Source organism: Ovis canadensis, chromosome 3, assembly GCF_042477335.2.
Source record: "Ovis canadensis isolate MfBH-ARS-UI-01 breed Bighorn chromosome 3, ARS-UI_OviCan_v2, whole genome shotgun sequence".
Lineage (NCBI taxonomy): Eukaryota > Metazoa > Chordata > Mammalia > Artiodactyla > Bovidae > Ovis > Ovis canadensis.
Genome location: NC_091247.1, coordinates 212,869,010 through 212,891,256, shown reverse-complemented (window position 1 = coordinate 212,891,256; position 22,247 = coordinate 212,869,010). Strand labels below are relative to the sequence as shown.

The 22,247-nt window shown below is 44.0% G+C and overlaps 1 protein-coding gene across 2 annotated transcripts in view; it reads left to right on the top strand.

The window, feature by feature from the left end:
- The window catches only part of A2ML1 (alpha-2-macroglobulin like 1), a 53,075-nt gene that overhangs the window by 24,934 nt on the left and 5,894 nt on the right, over positions 1–22,247 (top strand). For both annotated transcript variants that reach the window (XM_070292369.1, XM_069585776.1), the window contains 15 exons: positions 46–274; positions 818–944; positions 2,754–2,875; positions 3,811–3,862; positions 4,228–4,311; positions 7,307–7,483; positions 7,648–7,729; positions 8,502–8,658; positions 11,522–11,596; positions 13,428–13,590; positions 15,473–15,687; positions 16,926–17,141; positions 17,537–17,664; positions 17,842–17,932; positions 18,438–18,506. In XM_070292369.1, the coding sequence (XP_070148470.1) occupies positions 46–274; positions 818–944; positions 2,754–2,875; positions 3,811–3,862; positions 4,228–4,311; positions 7,307–7,483; positions 7,648–7,729; positions 8,502–8,658; positions 11,522–11,596; positions 13,428–13,590; positions 15,473–15,687; positions 16,926–17,141; positions 17,537–17,664; positions 17,842–17,932; positions 18,438–18,506 (1,987 nt within the window). The remainder of the gene's footprint in view (positions 1–45; positions 275–817; positions 945–2,753; positions 2,876–3,810; positions 3,863–4,227; positions 4,312–7,306; positions 7,484–7,647; positions 7,730–8,501; positions 8,659–11,521; positions 11,597–13,427; positions 13,591–15,472; positions 15,688–16,925; positions 17,142–17,536; positions 17,665–17,841; positions 17,933–18,437; positions 18,507–22,247) is intronic.

Here is a 22,247-nt window from a genome sequence, read left to right as displayed (position 1 = left end):
CACCTCTGTAGGCGAATTTGTAGCTGAGTTCTTGCGTCCTCGCAGCTACTCAGGACAGGAGTCTGTCCACATCACCATTCCTGACACCATCACCACGTGGAAGGCCATGACTTTCTGCACCTCCCAGTCCAAGGGTTTTGGCCTCTCACCCACTGTTGGAGTGACTGCCTTCAAGCCGTTCTTTGTTGATCTGACGCTCCCTTACTCAGTGGTTCGTGGTGAATCCTTCCGTCTGACTGCCACCATCTTCAATTACCTGAAGAATTGCATCAGGGTAAGAGCTGGGGATGTAGGAAGCAGGTATCAGCCCCTACACTGGAGGCATACCTATCTCCCCAGAGAAAAAGATGAGACATCAGTGTCTTGGCTCTCCCGTCTTCCTAACCTTCTGGGCATTGTCTGCTTTACTCATATCTTTTATTATTTTTAAAAACTTATTTTAGTTAATTGATTTATTTTGGCTGTGCTGGGTCTTTGTTGCCTCTTGGGCTCTCTCTGGGAGGCTTTCTCTAGCTGCTGTGAGTGGGGGCTACTCTTCACTGTGGTGCGTGAGCCTCTCATTGTGGTGGCCACTCTTGTTTCGGAGCACAGGCTCCCTGCGGGCTTTAGTAGTTGTAGCGCGTGGGCTCAGTGGTTGTGGCTCCTGGGCTCTAGAGCACAGGTTTGTGGTGCATGAGCTTAGTGGCCCCTCGGCATGTGGGATCTTCCCAGACTAGCGATCGAACTTGTATCTGCTGCATTGGCAGGCGGATTCTTAACTGCTGGACCACCAGAGAAGTCCTATTTATATCCTTTATCTTTCAAATATCCTCTTTAGGTTCAGACTAGCCTAGCTAAGTCAGAGGAGTACCGAGTGGAAAAGCAGACAGACCCTCAGGCCTCCACCTGTCTGTGTGCTGACGAAGCAAAATCCTATCACTGGAACATCACGGCTGTCAAACTGGGTAAGAGCAGGACGTGGCAGGTAGGCAAGGAGAGAACAGAGGTTAGGAATGCTACCCTTTCCTCTACTACATTTGCTTTGTTTTCTCCTTCCTCTCTGTATATTTGCCTCTATTTTTCTCCCTCTTAAGTCTAGGTTATAAATAAATGAGCAAATATTCTTTGATAGATGACTCCAAATTATTCACATCGGACTATTTCAAGTGTGAAAGGGCGAGCTTTTAAAATTTACACCAAGGACTTCCCTGGTGGTCCAGTGGGTAAGGCTCCACACTCCCAGTGACCAAGTTCAATCCCTGGTCAGGGAACTAGATCCCACATGCTGCAGCTAAGAGTTCACATGCCACAGCTAAGAAAATACCCCATGTGTCCTGCCTGTCACAACAAAGATCAAAGATCCCAGGTGCAGCAACTAAGACCCAGTACTACCAAATAAATAAATATTTTAAAAAATATATTTATGCCAGGACAAGGGATATAGTTTCATGTTACCAGTCAGACATTAACTATGGGCCAGGCATTGTCCTAACTGTGTAACATTAATTAACTCATTTAATCATCACAATTTGGGCTTCCCTCATGGTGCAGTGGTAAAGAATCAACCTGCCAGTTCAGGAGACACAAGAGACCCAAGTTCTATCGTTGGGTTAGGAAGCTCCCCTGGAGAAGGAAATGGCAACCCACTCTAGTATTCTTGCCTGAAAAATTCCATGGACAGAGGAGCCTGATGGGCTATAGTCCATGGGATCCCAAAGAGTTGACTGGTCATGTGCACATGTGGGCACACACACACACACACACACACACACAATCATCACAATAATCCTTTCAGATGTCATTTGCTCTCAGATTAAATCCTTGCAACTCAAATTGTGATCTTTGGGTGAATTAGTGATCTACTGCTGCTTAACAAATTACCCTAAAATTTAGCAGCCTTAAAGAATGTTTATTATCACAGTTTCCATAGGTCAGTGATTGGTATGGTTTAGCTGAGTGCCTCTTGCCCAAGGTCTCTCATGAAGTTCAGCCAGGGTTGTGTTCTCCTCCAAAGATTTGCCCAGGAGAGAACTTACATCTAGGGTCATTCCAGAGCTTCTGATCCTCATGGGCTGTTAGACTGAAGGCTGCAGTTCTTGGCCTCAGGTGTTGGTTGGTGGGCTCCCTCTGTTTCCTAACCCATGGCTCTTCCCACTGGACCGCCTCCTGACATGACAACTGGCTTCGTCCACAGTGAGTGGCTCAAGGGGAAAAGGGAACCCAAGACAGAGCTGCAGTCCTTTTTTGGCTGTGCTGGATCTTCATTGCAGCTTGCGGACTAAGTTGCTCTGTAGCATGTGGGAACTGAATTCTCCAACCAGGGATCGAACTCACGTCTCCTGCGCTGGAAGGTGGATTCGCAATCACTGGATCACCAAGGAAGTCCCTGCAGTCTTTTTTTTAACCAATCTCAGAAGTGACATCTCACTGCTTCTGCTCTATCCTCTTCTTTAGAAGTGAATCACTAAATTCAGCCCACAAGCAAGGGGAGAAGATGACAGAGCAGTGTAAATATCAGGGCAGGGGTTGTCAGGGCCCCTTAGAGGCCGCCTACCACACTAGACCAGCATCAGTGACTCCTGGAAGCTTCTTGGAACTGCAGACTGTGGGCCACACCCCAGATCCACTGATGCAGAGCTCTTATTGTAACAAGCCAGAGCCACAGGTGACTTGCATGCATCAAGTTTAAGAAGCAACAGTCTAGTGGGGAGGAGACCTCACTGGTACCTGTGCCAGTGGGGCCAATATCTTCCTTTCTCCCTCTTTCTTCTCAGGTCATGTAAACTTCACTATCAGCACAAAGATTCTGAACAGCAGTGAACTCTGTGGGGGCCAGAAGGCGTTTGTTCCCCTAAAGGGTGGGAGTGACACACTCATCAAACCAGTTCTGGTCAAGGTGAGTTTTCTGCAGGTCTAGCTTCAGAGGCAAAGGCAGCTACGAAGCCAGGGATGTTCAGCATGTGTCTGACCACATCAGTGAGTCTGTTGCAGCATTCTAAGTCCAGCTGCCATCAGGTAGCTCACCTTTATCCTTCCCTGAGCCGTTTCTGCTCTTAAATACTTGCTAAACCCACACCGATGGCCTATGAAAGTGTCTAATACAGTACCTGCACTTTTTTTTTTTTTTAAGAAAGAAATGGAAAATTTTATTCAAGCCAGATTTGAGGATTATACCCTGGGAAGAGCTTCTCAGAAAGCCCTGAGAACTGTGCCGCACTTTGGAAGTCAAGGCACAGTTGCATGACTTTTCTTTGAGACAGAAGACTGTATATCAAATGATACATTATTGACAGTTTACATAATCTGGATATAAGGGTCATCATAGCAGGTCATGTGACCCCTTATAAGATTAAGAAGGAATGTTATCTTTTTTAAAAAAAATTGGAGTATAATTGCTTTACAATGTTGTTAGTTTCTGCTGTACAGCAACACGAATCGGCTGTATGTATACCATCCCCCCCACCCCTCTGATACTTGGTACTTTGGAGACACTCAATGAATGTTAGTTTCTCCTATGAAAATCCCTATGTCAGCATTAGCTGCGTCACATCACCATGAATTCCATTGCCCGTCCTGTCTCCTAGAAGTGTCCCAAACTTGTCTTTAGCTCTAGCCCAGAAAGAATCTTACTGAGAGGCCCCTCCCTGGGTTGAAAAGGAGTCCTTCTGAATGTCACAGAGAAGCTGTCTTCCCTCCAGTTGTGAGCGAAGCCCTCGGGGCGCAAGCAGGGCCTCTTTTTCCCGTTTCCCTTCCCTTTCCTATCCCTCCAGGGCCACCTGCCCTGATGCTCATCTAGTTATTCTCACCCATCCTTGTCTCTTTTCCTGTCAGCCGGAAGGAGTCCTTGTGGAGAAGACACACAGCTCACTGCTGTGCCCAAGAGGTGGGTGAACACAGAGAGGGGTTGATGTGAGAATTCCCTTAGCAACAGATTTTCTTAGGCAAAAGGAGGAATCTACAGGACAAGGAAAAAATAGGAGAGTCTAGGGGTGCCATTCCCAGGGGAGCCAACTAGCAGAGAGGCAGGCAAAGAAGAGAAATCATACAGTACATTATGGTGCTGGCTGGAATTTATTTTTAGCAAAGACTGCTATGAATAGTAATAAAAAAAAAAAATCTACCTCCAACCCACAGAAAGCAGTGGTTACGGAAAATCCTGGGTGATGGCAAGGTTTCCTATGGTTTGGGCTCGGGAAGCGCCGCTGCTTCCTCCTTTCTAGTGTTTTACCCTTTCTCTGCCCCTCACAGGAAAAGTGGCTTCAGAATCCATCTCCCTGGAGGTCCCTGAGGATGTTGTTCCTGATTCAGCCAAGGCTTATGTCACTGTTCTGGGTAAGCAACCAGAGATTCTTAGCTCAAAAAGGAAAAAGTGGGGCCAGCAGCTCTGAAGGTGTGGTGTGAGTTGAAGCCTATGGACCTACCTGAAGGAAGGTGTGGAGGGCTAGAAGAGACAAAGGAAGAAGAGCTTATTTTACAAACTGAGTGCATACAGCCTGTGCAGTGTGGATGGGATTATACAGACATATGCCCAGTTAAAACCAGAAATGAGGGACTGTCCCAGCGGTCCAGTGGTTAAGACAACCTGCATCCACTGCAGGGGGCCTGGGTTTGATCCCTGCCCAGGGAACTAAGATCCCACATGCCATAAGCCAGGACCCAAGAAACAGAGAAACAAAGACAAAAAACAGAAAAGAGACTGCGAAGAGGGAGTTAAAGCTCATTAACTTTTATATGTATTTAGGTTTAGGTCTATAAGTTGAGTAGAGGGGAGACAAAATGTTTGTGGTAACCATTTAAGAATAAGAACTTTATCCATTTGAATATAATTTTGGAAAGATTCAACCATGTTTAAAAGGGCATGCCACTTCGTTGGGCAAGGAGAGGGAGCAAATAGGAAAACATGAGCTTGAAAATTGTAAAATTGTATCAAACTGGTTTAGGATCTCAGTTATGCCACTTAATAGCCATGTGACTTTGGATAAGTTGGTGAAGGATTTTGGTCCCTCTTTTCCCTTCTGTAAGACAGGGACAATAACCTACCTCTCAGGATTGGTATAAAGATTAAATATAATATAATATCAAGTTCCCGGCACAGTATCTAGCATATAGTCAAAGGCTATATGTGTTATTCTTTCTTTACTCTTACCCCCTTCCCTGATCCCTTCCAGGTTAAAATGTCCATTTTTTTCTGCGTTTGATTCTAGTATAGCACTCAGCATCCTGAATTACAACTCACTATCTTTCTGTGTCTTCCACACTGCATCGAGGACTCCTCGAGGATAAGGGTCCTGTCTATTTACTTAAATTTTTTTATTATTTATTTTTTGGCTGCCCTGGATCCTCGTTCCTGCACGAGCTTTCTCTGTCTAAGTGTGCACAGGCTTCTCAGTGTGGTGGGTTCTCTTGTTGCAGAGCACGGGCTCTAGGGTGCCCGGGCTTCAGTAGTTGTGGTGCATGGTCTTAGCTGCCCCGTGGCATGTGGAATCTTCCCATATCAGGGGGATCGATTCCACACATTGGAAGGTGGATTCTTTTTTTTTTTCAAGTGGAGATTAATTGCTTTACAGCATTGTGTTGGTTTCTGCCATACAAAATGTGAATCAGTCATAACTAGGCATATGTCTCCTCCTTCTTAAACCTCCCTCCCGTCCCCTACCCCATCCTACTGCTCTAGATTGTCAGAGCACCTGCTTGAGCAGCCTGTGTTATAAATCACCTTCCCACTAGCTCTCTGTTTTACATATGGTAATGTATATGCTTCAGTGGCAGGCGGATTCTTAACCACTGGACCACCGGGGAAGTCCCAAAGGCCATGTCTTTTTCATTTTTGTTCTTGGAGCAGTTCTTGCAGTTGACATTCAGGACATATTTATACATTCAAATTGAGCTCAGTGACTGAAATGAAGATGTTCATGAATCACTTACATCAGGCTTCCTGGCTTGTGAAGTATATGGAGGGGTTGGGAAATTTAACGTGGAAAAGCGTGCCAGGAGGATGTGTGTGTCTGAGTGAGACGTGGTGATTCGAAAGGTGATGTAGTTATATGCAGTGGAGGCACTTAGAGACTGAGACTAAGGATTGCAGGTTTTGTTACATCCCTCATCAGCGTTTTAAAGCCTTGTACTCCTTCAGGTGGCCTATGGACCTGTCTGTTTACTCCAGTACCTTGTACATACCTAATGTTATAGTACTATGTTATAATTGCTTATAATAAGTTAGAATAGTGATGTAGGGACTTCCCTGGTGGTCCAGCAGCCAAGACTCAGAGCTCCCAATGTAGGGGGCCCAAGTTTGATCCCTGGTCAGGGAACTAGAGCCCACATGCTGTAACTAAAAGTTCACATGCTGCAACTAAAGATCCTGAATGCTGCAACTGAGACCCAGAGCAGACAAATAAATAAGTAAATATTAATATTAAAAAAAAATTGTGGGACTTCCCTGGTGGTCCAGTGGGTAAGAATCCACCTTCAGTGCAGGGAAAGTGAAACGTGAAAGTGAAAGTTGCTCAGTCATGTCTGACTCTTTGTGACCTCATGGACTATACAATCAGGCCAGAATCCTAGCGTGAGTAGCCTTTCCCTTCTCCACGGTATCTTCCCAACCCAGGGATGGAACCTAGGTCTCCTGCATTGTAGGCAGATTCTTTACCAGCTGAGCCACAAGGAAAGCCCAAGAATACTGGAGTGGGTAGCCTCTCCCGTCTCCAGGGGATCTTCCTGACCCAGGAATCGAACTGGGGTCTCCTGCAATGCAGACGGATTCTTTACCAACTGAGCTATCAGGGAATTTGGGTTCAATCCCTGGTCAGGGAACTAAAATCCCACATGTCTCTGGGCAACTAAGCCCACATGCCACAACCAAAGCATAGCCAAAAAAAAAAAAAAGAAAGAAAGAAAAAGCCAAAACAAAAGAATTGCAGTGTATTGTAATTGCTTGCCCCACTGACTACGGGCACTTCGAGGTGGAGACTGTTGTACCTGGGGTCAAGAGTAATGACTCACAAAATGGTAAGTAATATGTGTTCTTTGGAGGGCTTCTCAAGTGGTGCTAGTGGTTAAGAACCCGTCTGCCAGTGCTGGAGACATAAGAGACGTGGGTTCCATCCTTGGGTAGATAAGATCCCCTAGAAGAGGGCATGGCAACCCACTCCAGTATTCTTGCCTGGAAAATCCCATGAACAGAGGAGCCTGGTGGGCTACAGTCCATGGGTTCTCAAAGAGTCAGACATGACTGAAGTGACTTGGCACACACGTATTCATTGAATGATAACTCTTCAGGGTCCCTGCTTCTCCCACCATCTTCTCTCCCTCTCCTTTTGGACCCCAGGAGACGTCATGGGCACAGCCCTGCAGAACCTGGACAACCTGGTGCAGATGCCAAGTGGCTGTGGGGAGCAGAACATGGTCTTGTTCGCGCCTATCATTTACGTCCTGCAGTACCTGGAGAAGACAGAGCTGCTGACGGAGGAAATCTGGTCTCGAGCAGTGGGCTTCCTGAAGCTGGGTGAGCTGGCTCACCCTTTCTTCTTAGACACTTGCTTTGGGGCCTATGGGTGGGTTATTAAGACACAGGGAATTTTGGTGTCTGAAGTGTCCCTCATCCTTGCAAGCCATGGGAGTGTTTTTTGAAGTTGTCACTCTCCTCTAAAACCACGTCTGGCTTCCCAGGGTACCAGAGGGAACTGATGTACAAACACAGAAATGGCTCCTACAGCGCCTTTGGGGAGCAAGATGGAAATGGAAACACATGGTAATGTTGCCCAATTCTCAGTGAGTTCTGCTCCCCAGAGAATAATTCCAGAACCCTTTGGAATTATTCCTCTACCCTCCCCTGCACCCCATTCTTGCTTTCTATCCTTTACCACTTAAACATAGTTTTTAAATTAATTTTATTTTTTTATTTATGGCCGTGTTGGGTTTTTGTTGCTCTGTGGGCTTTTTTTAGTTTCGGTGTGGGGTTTCTCTTGTGGCGTGTGGGTTTCTCTTGTGAAGCACAGGCTCCAGGTGTGGGCTCAGCAGTTGTGGTACATGGGCCTTAGTTGCACTGTGACATGTGGAATCTTCCCGGACCAGGGATGGAACCCGTGTCCCCTGCATTAACAGGTGGATTCTTATCTGCTGTGCCACCAGGGAAGTCCTCCTCTACCACTTTAATACTATTTATTTCAGCTTCATGTATGGTCAGATCCTTTACCCTTCTCCCTCACCTTGTACCTACCAGTTTTTGTCCCCATGAAGGCCAAGTGAGACCTCCCTTTTCCAGGCTTCCTATGGCATTATGTTTTCTCAACTCCTCTTCTGGAACTACACACCAGAACAAACTGTAGAACTGTTGCACACCCTGGAAGAAGAAATGGCAACCCACTCCAGTATTCTTGCCTGGAAAATCCCATGGACTGTGGAGCCTGGTGGGCTATAGTCCATGGGGTGGCAGAGAGTTGGACACAACTGAATTGACTTAACACATTGAACCCTCACCTAGAAATCTGCCTTAATGTACATTTCCCTCTTTACCCATATAGGCTGACAGCCTTTGTCACCAAATGCTTTGCCCAGGCTCAGCAATTCATCTTCATTGACGACAAGAACATCCAGGATGCTCTTGAGTGGATGGCAGGAAACCAGCTCTCCAGTGGCTGCTACAACAACGTGGGAAATCTCCTTCACACAGCTATGAAGGTGCGGCCTGCCCAGGGGCCTGGAGTCCCTGAGAAGAACTCGACAGAACTTGATTGCACAGAATCAAGAGAGTGCTGGCCCGGGGTTTGGTTTTTTAGGTCTCTGGCCTGGCTAAGGGGTGACCTTTGTCAATATTCTTAGCCAGTTTGAGCCTGAGCTTCCATGTCTGTGAAATGAGAATATGTACTAGGACATGGTTCTCAAAGTGCAGTCCCCAGGTTCAGCAGTACCGGCACCACCTGAGAACTTGTTTGAAATGCTAATTCCAGCTCTCACCCTAGACCTAGTCAGAGGAACTCTGGGGAATGTGGGCCAGCATTTGTATTTTAACGTAGCCCTTTGGGTGATTCAAATACTTGCTAAAGTTTGAGGACCATTGGACTAGAAGGTCTCTGAGCATTTTACTAACTCCCTAAGTCTGAAGCAAAGCCATTTGCTCTGGTGGGGATTCCTAGGCAGCCCAATACCTCTTTTTTTTTTTTTCTTTTAAAAATAATTTTTCTATTTAAAAAAAGTAATTATTTGTTTATTTTGGCTGGGCTGGATTTTTGCTGCAGCACAGGCTCAGTAGTGGCTATGCACAGGCTTAGTTGCCTCAGGGTATTTGGGATCTTAGTTACCCAACCAGGGATCAAACTCAAGTCCACTGCATTGGAAGATAGATACTTAACCACTGGACCACCAGGGAAGTCCCCAGACCAGTTTTTATTGCAAGGGGGTCTACTCTCTGCCAGGCGCTATGTACTCCGTTTATTTGATGTTTAATGTTCTTGTTTAGTTGCTTAGTCGTGTCTGACTCTTTACGACCCCATGGACTGCAACCCTGCCAGGCTCCTCAATCCACGGGATTTCCCATGGGTTGTCATTTCCTTTTCTGGGGGATCTTTTTGACCCAGGAATTGAACCTGTGTCTCTTGCATCTCCTATTTTGGCAGGCAGATTCTTTACCACTAAGCTATCTGGGAAGCCCATTTAATGTTTACAACAAATCAATACGCTGAGTCCTAGCATGGGGCTTCCCAGGTGGCTCAGTGGGTAATGAATCCACCTGTGATGCAGGAGATGTGAGTTTGATTCCCTGGTTGGGGGATCCCCCGGAGAGCGTGGCAACCCACTCTAGTATTAGTGTCTAGAGAATCTCATGGACAGAGGAACCTGGCGGGGCATAGTCCATAGAGTCACAAAGTGTTGGACACGACTGAAGCAACTGAGGATGCACATACAAGTCCTGGCATACCATTTTTAATTCCATTTTACAGATGAAGAAACTAGGTGCGGGGGTTAAGTGAAGTGCCCAAGGTGATTGTGGGCACAGGACTGTCATTTGAACCCCAGCAGTTGGACTCCAGGGGCATTTCTCACCTCCATTCACTGCACTGCCTGACCCCTCCCAACACAGGGTGAGGTGCTGTGGTGTAAGCAGCTCTTGTTCAATTCAGAACAGACCCAGTGAAAGAAAGACTGAACCAACTTTCCTGAAGGAATCATTATTGCTATTCCAGGCCCTGGATTAAAAATCTTGAGTGTTGAAAACAAAAGCTGTGTATGATTCATTAGTATTCCTTACACAAGGTCCTTGCAGTGTCCCCCATGTGTATAGTACAAGCCTGGATGTGACTAGAACAAGATTCTAGACGTTTTTCCTCCTCCTGTCTTACCAGAGCTGGCCAGTCTGTCAAGAAACACATCATTTGTCTTGTCAAGTTTGGTGGTTTGGTCCTTAGTGGGAGCTCTGGACTTTAACTCCTTGGGCTCAAATCCCAGCCCTTCAGCTTATTAGTTGTATATTCTTGAACAAACTATTTCACCTTTTTAAGTGTTTGTTCTTTTATCTATTGAGCAAAGATCATAATTTAGATTACATATTTTTTAAAGAAAAAACCAATATTCTGTGAAAGTCATTAATCAAGGACAGGTGTCACCTAATGTCTCCTGGAAAAGAGGCTGAGCTTTGTGCCACTTGAGGGGAACATTCATCTGGGGAGGCTCAGATTCAGTAAAAACCTGAGAATAAGAAATTCTCAGATTCTTCTTATCCCCTGCTTCCTTCTTCTTTTTTTTTTTTAATCTCTTATGCTTCCTAACCCCTTCTCTTGGGTTTCCTAAATACCACTCAGAGCTGAAGACCTCATGTTACTTCTTGAAGGTTACTTGAAGGTCACTGTTGGAGGCTGGGGGTCACTGAAGTCCCTCCAGTCCTCCTCCCCGCCCCCACCCACTGTCTGTCCTGGAGTCTTGAAGTCCAGTCAGCCTCTGGAAAGGAGCACTTTTTTATTTTCTTAATTCAAAAATTGAGGAGTGGAATGGGGTGGGAGGTGGAACGAGGTTCAAGAGGGAGGGAACATATGTATACCTATGACTGATTCATGTTGATGTATGGCAGAAACTAACACAATATTGTTAAGCAATTATCCTTCAGGTAAAAAATAATACTAAATAAATAATTTTGTTTTAATTGGAAGATAATTGCTTTACAGTGTTGTGGTAGCTTTTGCTGTACAACAGTGGGATTAGGTACATGAGTATATATGTCCCCCTCCCTCTTGAGCCTTTCTTCTACCTCCCTCCCATGCTCCTACCCCCATCTCACCCCTTTAGGTTATCACAGAGCACTGAGCTAACTCCCTGTGCTATCCAGCAGCTTCCCACTAGCTATCTATTTCACACAAACCAGTGTATTATATGTCAATGCTACTCTGTCAATTCATCCCACCCTCCCCCACCCCTGTGTCCACATGTCTGTTCCCTGCATCTGCTAATTCATCTGTTCAGAGGGGACACCTTTTTGTAGTTTGTAGTTTGCACACAGTTCTTGCACTTGCTGGCTGCGGCCTTGACTTCCTGTCTCCCTGTCTCCCTCCAGGGTGGAGTTGATGATGAGGTCTCCTTGACTGCCTACATCACGGCTGCATTGTTGGAGATGGGCAAGACCACAGATGTGAGTTTCTCTAGCTCCTCCGCTTGACACTCTCTGGATCATGCCTATTTCTAGAGAAAGTTACCTAGTTTTGTCCCTCTCCAGCCAGTAAAGGACAGAAATGGTAGGGACCTAACAGAAGCAGAAGATATTAAGAAGAGGTGGTAAGAATACACAGAACTGTACAAAAAAGATCTTCATGACCCAGATAATCACGATGCTGTGATGACTCACCTAGAGCCAGACATCCTGGAATGGAAGTCAAGTGGGCCTTAGGGAGCATCACTACGAACAAAGCTAGTGGAGGTGATGGCATTCCAGTTGAGCTATTTCAAATCCTGAAAGATGATGCTGTGAAAGTGCTGCACTCAATATGCCAACAAATTTGGAAAACTCAGCAGTGGCCACAGGACTGGAAAACGTCAGTTTTCATTCCAATCCCAAAGAAAGGTAATGCCAAAGAACTCTCAGACTACCACACCATTGCACTCATCTCACACAATAGTAAAGTGATGCTTAAAATTCTCCAAGCCAGCCTTCAGCAATACGTGAACTGTGAACTTCTAGATGTTCAAGTTGGCTTTAGAAAAGGCAGAGGAACCAGAGGTCAAATTGCCAACATCCACTGGATCATGGAAAAAGCAAGAGAGTTCCAGAAAAACATCTATTTCTGCTTTATTGACTATGCCAAAGCCTTTGACTGTGTGGATCGCAATAAACTATGGGCAATTCTGAAAGAGATGGGAATACCAGACCACCTGACCTGCCTCTTGAGAAACCTGTATACAGGTCAGGAAGCAACAGTTAGAACTGGACATGGAACAACAGACTGGTTCCAAATAGGAAAAGGAGTACGTCAAGGCTGTATGTTGTCATCCTGCTTATTTAACTTATATGCAGAGTACATCATGAGAAACACTGGGCTAGAGGAAGCACAAGCTGGAATCAAGTTTGCCGGGAGAAGTATCAGTAACCTCAGATATGCAGATGACACCACCCTTATGGCAGAAAGTGAAGAAGAACTAAAGAGCCTCTTGATGAAAGTGAAAGAGGAGCGTGAAAATGTTGGCTTAAAACTCAACATTCAGAAAACAAAGATCATGGCATCCGGTCCCATCACTTCATGGGAAATAGATGGGGAAACAGTGGAAACAGTGTCAGACTTTATTTTCCTGGGCTCCAAAATCACTACAGATGGTGATTGCAGCCATGAAATCAAAAGATGCTTACTCTTTGGAAGGAAAGTTATGACCAACCTAGACAGCTTATTGAAAAGCAGAGACATTACTTTGTCAGCAAAGGTCCGTCTAGTCAAGGCTATGGTTTTTCCAGTGGTCATGTATGGATGTGAGAGTTGGACTATAAAGAATGCTGAGTGCCGAAGAATTGATGCTTTTGAACTGTGGTGTTGGAGAAGACTCTTGAGAGTCTCTTGGACTGCAAGGAGATCCAACCAGTCCATCCTAAAGGAGATCAGTCCTGGGTGTTCATTGGAAGGACTGATGTTGAAGCTGAAACTCCAATACTGTGTCCACCTGATGTGGACAGCTGACTCATTTGAAAAGATCCTGATGCTAGGAACGATTGAGAGCAGGAGAAGGGGACAACAGAGGATGAGATGGTTGGATGGCATCACCAACTCAATGGACATGGATTTGGATGGACTCCAGGAGTTGGTGATGTACAGAGGGGCCTGGCGTGCTGTGGTTTATGGGGTCGCAAAGAGTCAGACATGACTGAGTGACTGAACTGAGAACTGAGAGTCTTTTAAACTCAAAAGAGGATATTCCTTATCACCTCCACTTTTTAAAGGAATGCCTTCTAAATTCAGTTCTTCATCTTTACTTTTCAGGATCCAATGGTGAGTCAGGGGCTGCAGTGTCTCAAGAGTTCCGTTTCCTCTACCACCAACCTGTACACACAGGCCCTCCTTGCTTATACATTCTCTCTGGCTGGGGACACAGACGTCAGAAACATTCTTCTTGGAAAGCTAGATCAACAGGCTATTGTCTCAGGTATGTTGGTCCTGTTAGCTTTTGCTTTTTTTTTTTTTTTGCCACACTGCATGGTATGCAGAACTTCCCAGACCAGGGATCAAACCCCCTTGGATGCCAGGGAAGTCCTTTTTATTTTTTGTCATGACATATGGCTTGCAGGATCTTAGTTCCTTGACCGGGGATTGAACCCAGGTCTACAACAGTGAAAGCTCTGGGTCCCAACCACTGGACTCCCAGGGAAGTCCCAGTTTTTTTGAAATTGTGAAAAGATGTGAAAAATTTCCCTAGTCTCCATAGTCCCACATATGTTCAGTTCTAGGATTCATTTTAGTAAAAGTTAAGTCATGAAATCACTACTAAGAGTTTTGTGGGAAAACCCCTGAAAGTCCTCAATAAGCATGTTATATTTTTAACATGAAGAGAAAATAGATGGTAGAAGCTGGTCAGAAAATGTACTGGCATTGGAGAATCCCCAGTTTAACAGTTCTTTGGTGTAAAGCCACTGAGGTTGATGGGGTAAGATGAACTTAGAGATTTCTTGAGGTCCTTCTCAAACTTTGGATATATTTAAGAATAATTTGCAATATTCTGAGAATTCCCTATTGGTCCAGTGGCTAAGACTCCGCACTTTTACTACTCTAAGATCCCTAAGATCCCGCAAGTCCTGTGGCATGGCCAAAAATAGATATTCTAACAGATCTTGTAAATAAAATATTAATGCATTTTATTTACCTAGCTCTTTATTTAAAATTATACTGTCAGGCAGAAATTTAATCTCAGCTTTCATTTATACAAATGTCATTGCTGAATTGCCCTCTCATCAGGGCCCTGGGTAGGTTTTTGGCCTGTGTATAAGCAACTCCAGTCCTGGAATGGGGATCTCAGACAGTGGGCGGAGTTATATCCGCTCAGGCATATATCAACTTAATGTGATTGTCTCTTCCTCATTAGCTTGCTTTGTAGGCTCACATGTTTTCTTTTGTTCTTCCGCTTAGATTGCCTCCTTTGGGCTATGTATTTATTATCTCTGAACTTATATATTTCTATTAAAATGTTATTTTTTGGCTGTGTCAGGTCTTAGTTGCTGTGTGCAGGATTTTTCATTGAGGTTCACGGACTCTCTAGTTGCAATGTGGGCTTAGTTCCTTTGTGGCATATGGGACCTTAGTTCCCTGAGCAGGGATCAAACCTTTGTCCCCTGCAATGCAAGGCATATTCATAACAACTGGACCACCAGGAAAGTCCCTAAACTTATATTTAATAAGACTTCTAGCTTCCACTCCTCATTTCTACTTGCTGTTCTTTATCTTCAGTTTACCATTGTGGCTGTCATAGAGATGGGATTTGACCTCATCATCTACTTGGTTGCTCTCATTAGCATTTCTTCTGTGGTTTCTCAGTGTTTTTATGCGTATTCTCCCATATGTTATCATTGCTGGAGGCATTTACTGATGCTCCCAGCTTTACCCAAGGGAATTATGTGTGGGTGTACACACATTCACACACAGACACAAATTTTTGCATATACATTATGGCCAGTAAGTCAGAAGATTTGAGAAATATTTTTTTCTGACTGGTGATTCATTTTTGGTTATTACTTTCTCTGATTTGAGGCTTCCCAGGTAGTTCAGGGGTGAAGAATCCACCTGCCAATGAAGGAGACACGGGTTCGATCCCTGGTTGGGGAAGATCCCCTCGAAAAGGAAATGGCAACCCATTACAGTATTCTTGCCTGGAGAATCCCATGGACAGAGGAGCCTGGTGGGCTACAGCCCATGGGGTCACACAGAGTCAGACACGGCTGAAGCAACTTGGCACACTTGGTGAACACACATTTACAAAGTGAAAATGGGAGTCATTTCCTTCCAAGACTTTGCTAATCATGCGTTTTTCTCCACAGGAGAATCCATTCACTGGAGCCAGAAACCTGCTCCGACTTCAGATGCCAGCCCTTGGTCTCAGCCTGAGGCTGTCGATGTGGAACTCACGGCCTATGTATTATTGACCTTGCTTAGCAAAGACGACCTGACTCAAAAGGAGCTAGGCAAGGCCACCAGCATAGTGGCTTGGTTGAGCAAGCAGCAAAATGCATATGGGGGCTTCTCTTCCACTCAGGTAAATAGCTTGGTCCTCTGCCCTTTATCAGGTAGGATTGGATCCCACATGGAGAGAGAGGAAAAACAATAACCCTTGCCCTCTAGGTCTGGGGACTAATCATTGTACAGCAAGGGGGAAAATCATGTTTGAAAAAGACATAGAAGAATTCATAAAATTAAGTCACATGGGCACACAAATAGTACTATACGTATTTAAGTCTTACTTTGTAGAGTATGGAACATCACAAGATCCATGTTGTACATGTAAAGAGGACATGTTTAATTATGGCTAAATTTACATAGTCACAATTGGAAAGCCAGTTATGGGGTCTGTAAGCATAAAGGCATGACTTTATGGGCATACCTCCTTCTTCTATTTCAGGTACTGGAAATCTGGTAAGACATAGTCTTTAAAAAGTTTACAATCTAGAAGGAAAGCTAGGAAAAGTTGTATATACTACAAAGTAGGATCTGCCTTATTCCCAGATGATGAAAAGATTGTCACATGCCATAATGGTTAAGGGACGCAGGTGGCTCAGACGGTAAAGAATCTGCCTGCAGTGCAGGAGACCTGGGCTCAATCTCTGGGTTGTGAAGATCCCCTGAAGAAGGGAATGGCAACCCACTCCAGTATTCTTGCCTGAAGAATCTCATGGACAGAGGAGCCTAGCGGGCTTGAGTCCATGGGGTGGCAAAGAGTCAGACATGACTGAATGACTAACACACACACACACACACACACACACACACACACACAATGGCTAAGAAAGCTTGTCCTTCAAGGATGGATTTTCCAAGGATCCTGTGATACCCTGTGTCACAGAAGATCTTTATGCAATTTAATAACTTGGAAGAACATGCGATTTTTAGGGCTATCAAGCTACTGCTGTTTCCCCCCCCAAATAAGGAGACTGCAAAACCGATATTAAACAATGATCCACTCACTCCTAATAATAACCTGTTCTGAAGCTAGGCTTCATTGCTGAGTATGAATATATGAAATTAAGCCTAACAACCTATGATGTCTGATAATAACTTGATGGTGATTTTCTATGCAGGTAAGATGTGATTTCTATGAGCTCTATGAGATTTCTAAAGCTCTATGAGCTTTCCTAGCATGGCTGAATGTGGATCTTAGAGTCTTAGAGGAGGTATCATTCAAACTAGCAAGCACTAATCAGGTGTCTAGGCTTGAGGGTTGTTGGAAGTTACTTCCAGTGGCTCACAAAACAGTAAGTACGTGCCTATTGTTGTCAGGACACCGTGGTGGCACTCCAAGCTCTTGCCAAGTACGCCGCCACTGCCTATGTGCAGTCAAAGGAAGTCAATGTGGCAGTGAAATCCGTTCAGAATTTCCAGCACACCTTCAATGTTCAAGCTGCCAACCGTCTGGTGTTTCAGCAGAAGATGTTGCCCCATATCCCTGGGGTGTACACCTTGGAGGCCTCAGGCCAGGGCTGTGTTTATGCGCAGGTAAGCAGAGCTCTGGGCTTCCCAGGTGGCTCAGTGGTAAACGATCCACCTGAAATGCAAGAGACATGGGTTCAATCCCTGGGTTGGGAAGATCCCTAGAAGAAGGGAGTGGCAACCCACTTCAGTATTCTTGCCTGGAACATCCCATGGACAGGGAAGCCTGGCGGGCGACAGTCCCTGGGGCCACAGAGTCAGGCACAACTGAGAGACTAAACAACAACAAAGCCAAGCTCCAGCAGGACTAGTGTGAGTTGGAGAGGAGAGTCTGAGAGTATCTCGACCTCCAGCAGAACCTTCTCTATCTTACTTGTAAGGAAAGTCATTCAAACCATACAATCTTTAAAAATTCTCCCCAACCCTGATTTCTCCAACTGTTTTTTGTTTCCTCCACCTAGATAGTGCTGAGATATAATATCCTCCGTCCGATAAGTGTGAAGGCCTTTAGTCTTAGTGTGAAAACAAGGAACACTCAGTGTAAGCAACATACTTCACTTGGATCCTTGGTGCTGACGATCCAAACCAGGTGAGGAGAGCAGAGAGGGTTTGGGGGGCATCTAGGATGGGGTGGCTGAGCTGGAGTGTGTGTGTATGTGTGTGTGTGTGTGTGTGTGTGTGTGTGTGTGTGTGTGTATTGTGAATACACAGGGTGCTGAGAGGGAAGACAATGGGCTGACACCGGTTTGCTCCTTTCTGTCCTCAGTTATGTGGGGAGTCGCAGCTCTTCCAATATGGCTATTGTGGAAGTCAAAATGCTTTCTGGATTCAGTCCTGTGGAGGGCACCAATCAGTTAGTAAGTTGCTTCTGTTTTCTAGTTTTGAAGGGGGACTAATGATCATAGCTTTTAATCATCATTAAAAAGCTGTTGAGTTGGGCATGATGGTTTATACATGCAACTAACTCATGATTATAGTTTCTAAATGGGCTACAAAGATGCATTGAGTATATGAGATTGAGGGCAGGTGGAGAAGAGGGCAACAGAGGATGAGATGGTTGGATGGCATCGTCAACTCGATGGACAAGAGTTTGAGAAAGCTCCTGGAGATGGTGAAGGAGAGGGAAGCCTGGCATGCTGCAGTCCATGGGATTGCAAAGAGTCATACATGACTGAGTGACTGAACATAAACAGTGTGATATGGAGCCAGTTACTGTCTTGGTTCCTTTTTCTTATGTTTTTCCACGTTAAGAAAACATATATTGCTTTTGTAACCATGGCAGAGCTTTGCAAGATGACCCTAGAGGATAAGAAAGGCTCTTGTTCTCAGTCTCTCTCTTTTTTCCCGTCCTTTCTTATTCAGCTTCTCCAGCAACCACTGGTGAAGAAGGTTGAATCTGAAATTGACACACTCAACATCTACTTGGAAGAGGTATGGGGTCAGGAACGGAACCAAAGTGCTTAATTGCTATGTGTCTTTTCAGCTTCCCTTCCAATGCACATATACTAGTGTCACACACATGAGGCTGAGCAACCTGAGAGGGTAAGTGTTCACAACCACTTTGGAGTAAGCCCTGTATAGTTTCTTTTGGAACAACTCTGGTGAGTGAACAACTCTGGGGCTTCCCTTGTGGGTCAGATGGTAAAGAATCTGCCTGCAATGCAGGAGAACTGAGTTTGATCCCTGGATTGGGAAGATCCCTTGAAGAAGGGAATGGCAACCTACTCCAGTATTCCTGCCTGGAGAATTCCATGGACAGAGGAGCCTGGCAGGCTATAGTTCATGGGATCACAAAGAGCTGAACATGACTGAGAGACTAACATACACACACACTGCTTAGCGAATCAGGAACAACCCTGAAATCATCATTCTGTAGTTTAAATGATGCTTTCATACACACCTTCCCTGAGTCTCACATACCACCCCTCCTTCTACGTAAGGAGACTGAGGCTGAAGTGACCGAGTAGGTGTGCTTCTCAACTCAACCTTTTTGTCAGGAGTCAAGATGGGAGTTGAACCTGGGGATACTAATTTCCACAACACCATTCCTAAGACTGCAGTGGCCAGATGGTTTGGGTACCGAGCCAGATTTGTCAGTCAGCTTCTAACTCGAGACATCAAGTCCGATGGTCTAAAAGCCAATCATGATTACATCTGTGACCATTTCCTTTTTTCTGTATCTTCTCCCCTTTTCTCTTTACCAGTATCATCAGAGGGCACTCTTATTCATGTTTGACAAAAGTTACTTTTGGCTTTATATCTCTTCTCTGTTGTTCTTTGTTATTTGATTATTTGGTTTTGGTGCTCTGTTTAATTAATTTCTTCCTTTTAAAAAATTATTATTATTTGGGGCCCAAGGCTTGAGGGATCTTAGCTCCTGGACTAGAGATTGAACCCGGGTCCATGTAGTGAAAGCGCTGAGTTGTAACCACCAGACTACCAGGGAACTCCTTTTTTGTTTTGGGCTGAAGACAGGAGAAAAGGATATTTTCTGTCATTCTTTTTCTAACTTCTTAAATTGAATGCTAAATTTGTTTATTTTTAATCTCTCACTTTCTTATTAATTTAAACTATAAGTTTCCCTCTAAGTATATTCATTGTCCAACGATTTTTGACATTCATTGTTTTCCTTAACTACTTACTTTATATTTTAATTTTTTGAAAATTCATGGGATATTTAAAGCTACTTTTTTGTTACTAATTTCTAATTTTATTCCACTATGGTCTGAGATCATGATAGTGAGCTTCTAAAATGCACTGAGTTTTCTTTTGTGACCTAATATGTGGTCTGTTTTTGGAAATGTTCATTGTGTGCTACAAAAGAATATCCAGGTCCTTTCTCTTGGGTCGGGAAGATCCTCTGGAGAAGGAAATGGCAACCCACTCCAGTACTCTTGCTTGGAAAATTCCATGGATGGAGGAGCCTGGTAGGCTGCAGTCCATGGGGTCGCAAAGAGTCGGACACAACAGAGTGACATCACTTTCTCTTTTTCTTTCTCTTCTCTTGCGTACGGATTTGATCTAGATCTAAAAGTCCAAAATGATTATTTCTGTTGTTCATGCCTTTGTTATCCCTGCTTATTTTTTCTGCTCCATCTATCAGTTTTTGGAAATTTGTCAAAATTTGCAATTACAGTGGTTGATTGGTCCTTTATCCATTTAGCTATGCTATTCTGTCAGTCATTTCTTGATATTTTTTTTGATTATATAATTAGGGTTGTATGTTTTATGAACATATCTTTTTCAGTTTCCTTTTCATTAGTATATACTGTCCTTCATTTACATTATATATATCTTTGCCTTAGATTTCTACACACGTGCACTCTTTTTTCTTTGCCTTAGATTCTATCTGATCAGATATTAAGTCTGCTATCCCAGCTTTCTTTTGGTGTATATTAGTCATTTGCTTTAAATCTTTATGATAACTAAATGATTGATGAGAACAGTGGTTCTCAAAGACATTTTTTCAGGACCCCTCTATACTCTTTTTTTTTTTCATTAAAAAAATTTTTTTTTAATTTTACTTTACAATACTGTATTTGTTTTGCCATACATTGACATGAATCCGCCACGGGTGTACACGTGTTCCCAATCCTGATCCCCCCTGCCACCTCTGTCTCCATATCATCTCTCTGGGTCATCCCAGTGCACCAGTCCCAAGCATCCTGTATCCTGTATCGAACCTAGACTGGCGATTTGTTTCTTACATGATAGTATACATGTTTCAATGCCATTCTCCCAAATCATCCCACCCTCTCCCTCTCCCACAGAGTCCAAAAGTCTGTTCTATACATCTGTGTCTCTTTTGCTGTCTTGCATACAGGGTTATCATTACCATCTTTCTAAATTCCATATATATGTGTTAGTATACTGTATTGGTGTTTTTCTTTTTGGCTTACTTCACTCTGTATAATTGGCTCCAGTTTTGTCCACCTCATTAGAACGGATTCAAATTATTCTTTTTAATGGCTGAGTAATACTCCATTGTGTATATGTACCACAGCTTTCTTATCCATTCATCTGCTGATGGACATCTAGGTTGTTTCCATGTTCTGGCTATTATAAACAGTGCTGCAATGAACATTGGGGTTCATGTGTCTCTTTCAATTCTGGTTTCCTCAGTGTGTATGCCCAGCAGCGGGATTGCTGGGTCATAAGGCAGTTCTATTTCCAGTTTTTTAAGGAATCGCCACACAGTTCTCCACAGTGGCTGTACTAGTTTGCATTCCCACCAACAGTATAAGAGGGTTCTCTTTTCTCCACACCCTCTCCAGCATTCATTGCTTGTAGACTTTTGGATCGCAGCCATTCTGACTGGTGTGAAATGGTATCTCATTGTGGTCTTGATTTGCATTTCTCTGATAATGAGTCCTCTATACGCTTAAATGATCTCAAAGAGCTGATGATAGCGTGGGTTACATCTATTTATCTTATTAGAAGAGATAATGTCTTATCTTATTAGAAACTAAAAATGAGAAAAACATTAAAATATTTATTAAGCTATTTAAAAACAATAGTAATAAGCTCACAACATTTTAATATAGCATTTCATGAAAAATGTATTTCCCAAAACAACAAAAAAATTAGTGAGACTAGCAGATTGTTTTACATTTTTGCTTTAATATCTAGCTTAATCAGAGAGAGTGAAATTCTCCAGTCTGCTTCGGCATTCAATCTGTCGAAATATCACACATCAAGTAGTCCCCTTCCACTAGTACAGTGAAAGAGGATGAGAATGAAAAAAGTAAATAATGTCTTAGTATTATTCCCAAAATAATTCTGCTCTCACAAATTGCCAGATAGTCTTGGGCATTCCTGAGAATTCCCAGACGATGTTTTTATTTTTATTTTTTTTTAGTTTTTTATTTTTTTAATTTTAAAATCTTTAATTCTTACATGAGTTCCCAAACATGAACCCCCCCCTCCCACCTCCCTCCCCATAACATCTCGGTGGGTGATCCCCATGCACCAGCCCCAAGCATGCTGTATCCTGCGTCGGACATAGACTGGCGATTCAATTCTTACATGATAGTATACATGTTAGAATGCCATTCTCCCAAATCATCCCACCCTCTCCCTCTCCCTCTGAGTCCAAAAGTCCGTTGTACACATCTGTGTCTTTTTTCCTGTCTTGCATACAGGGTCGTCATTGCCATCTTTCTAAATTCCATA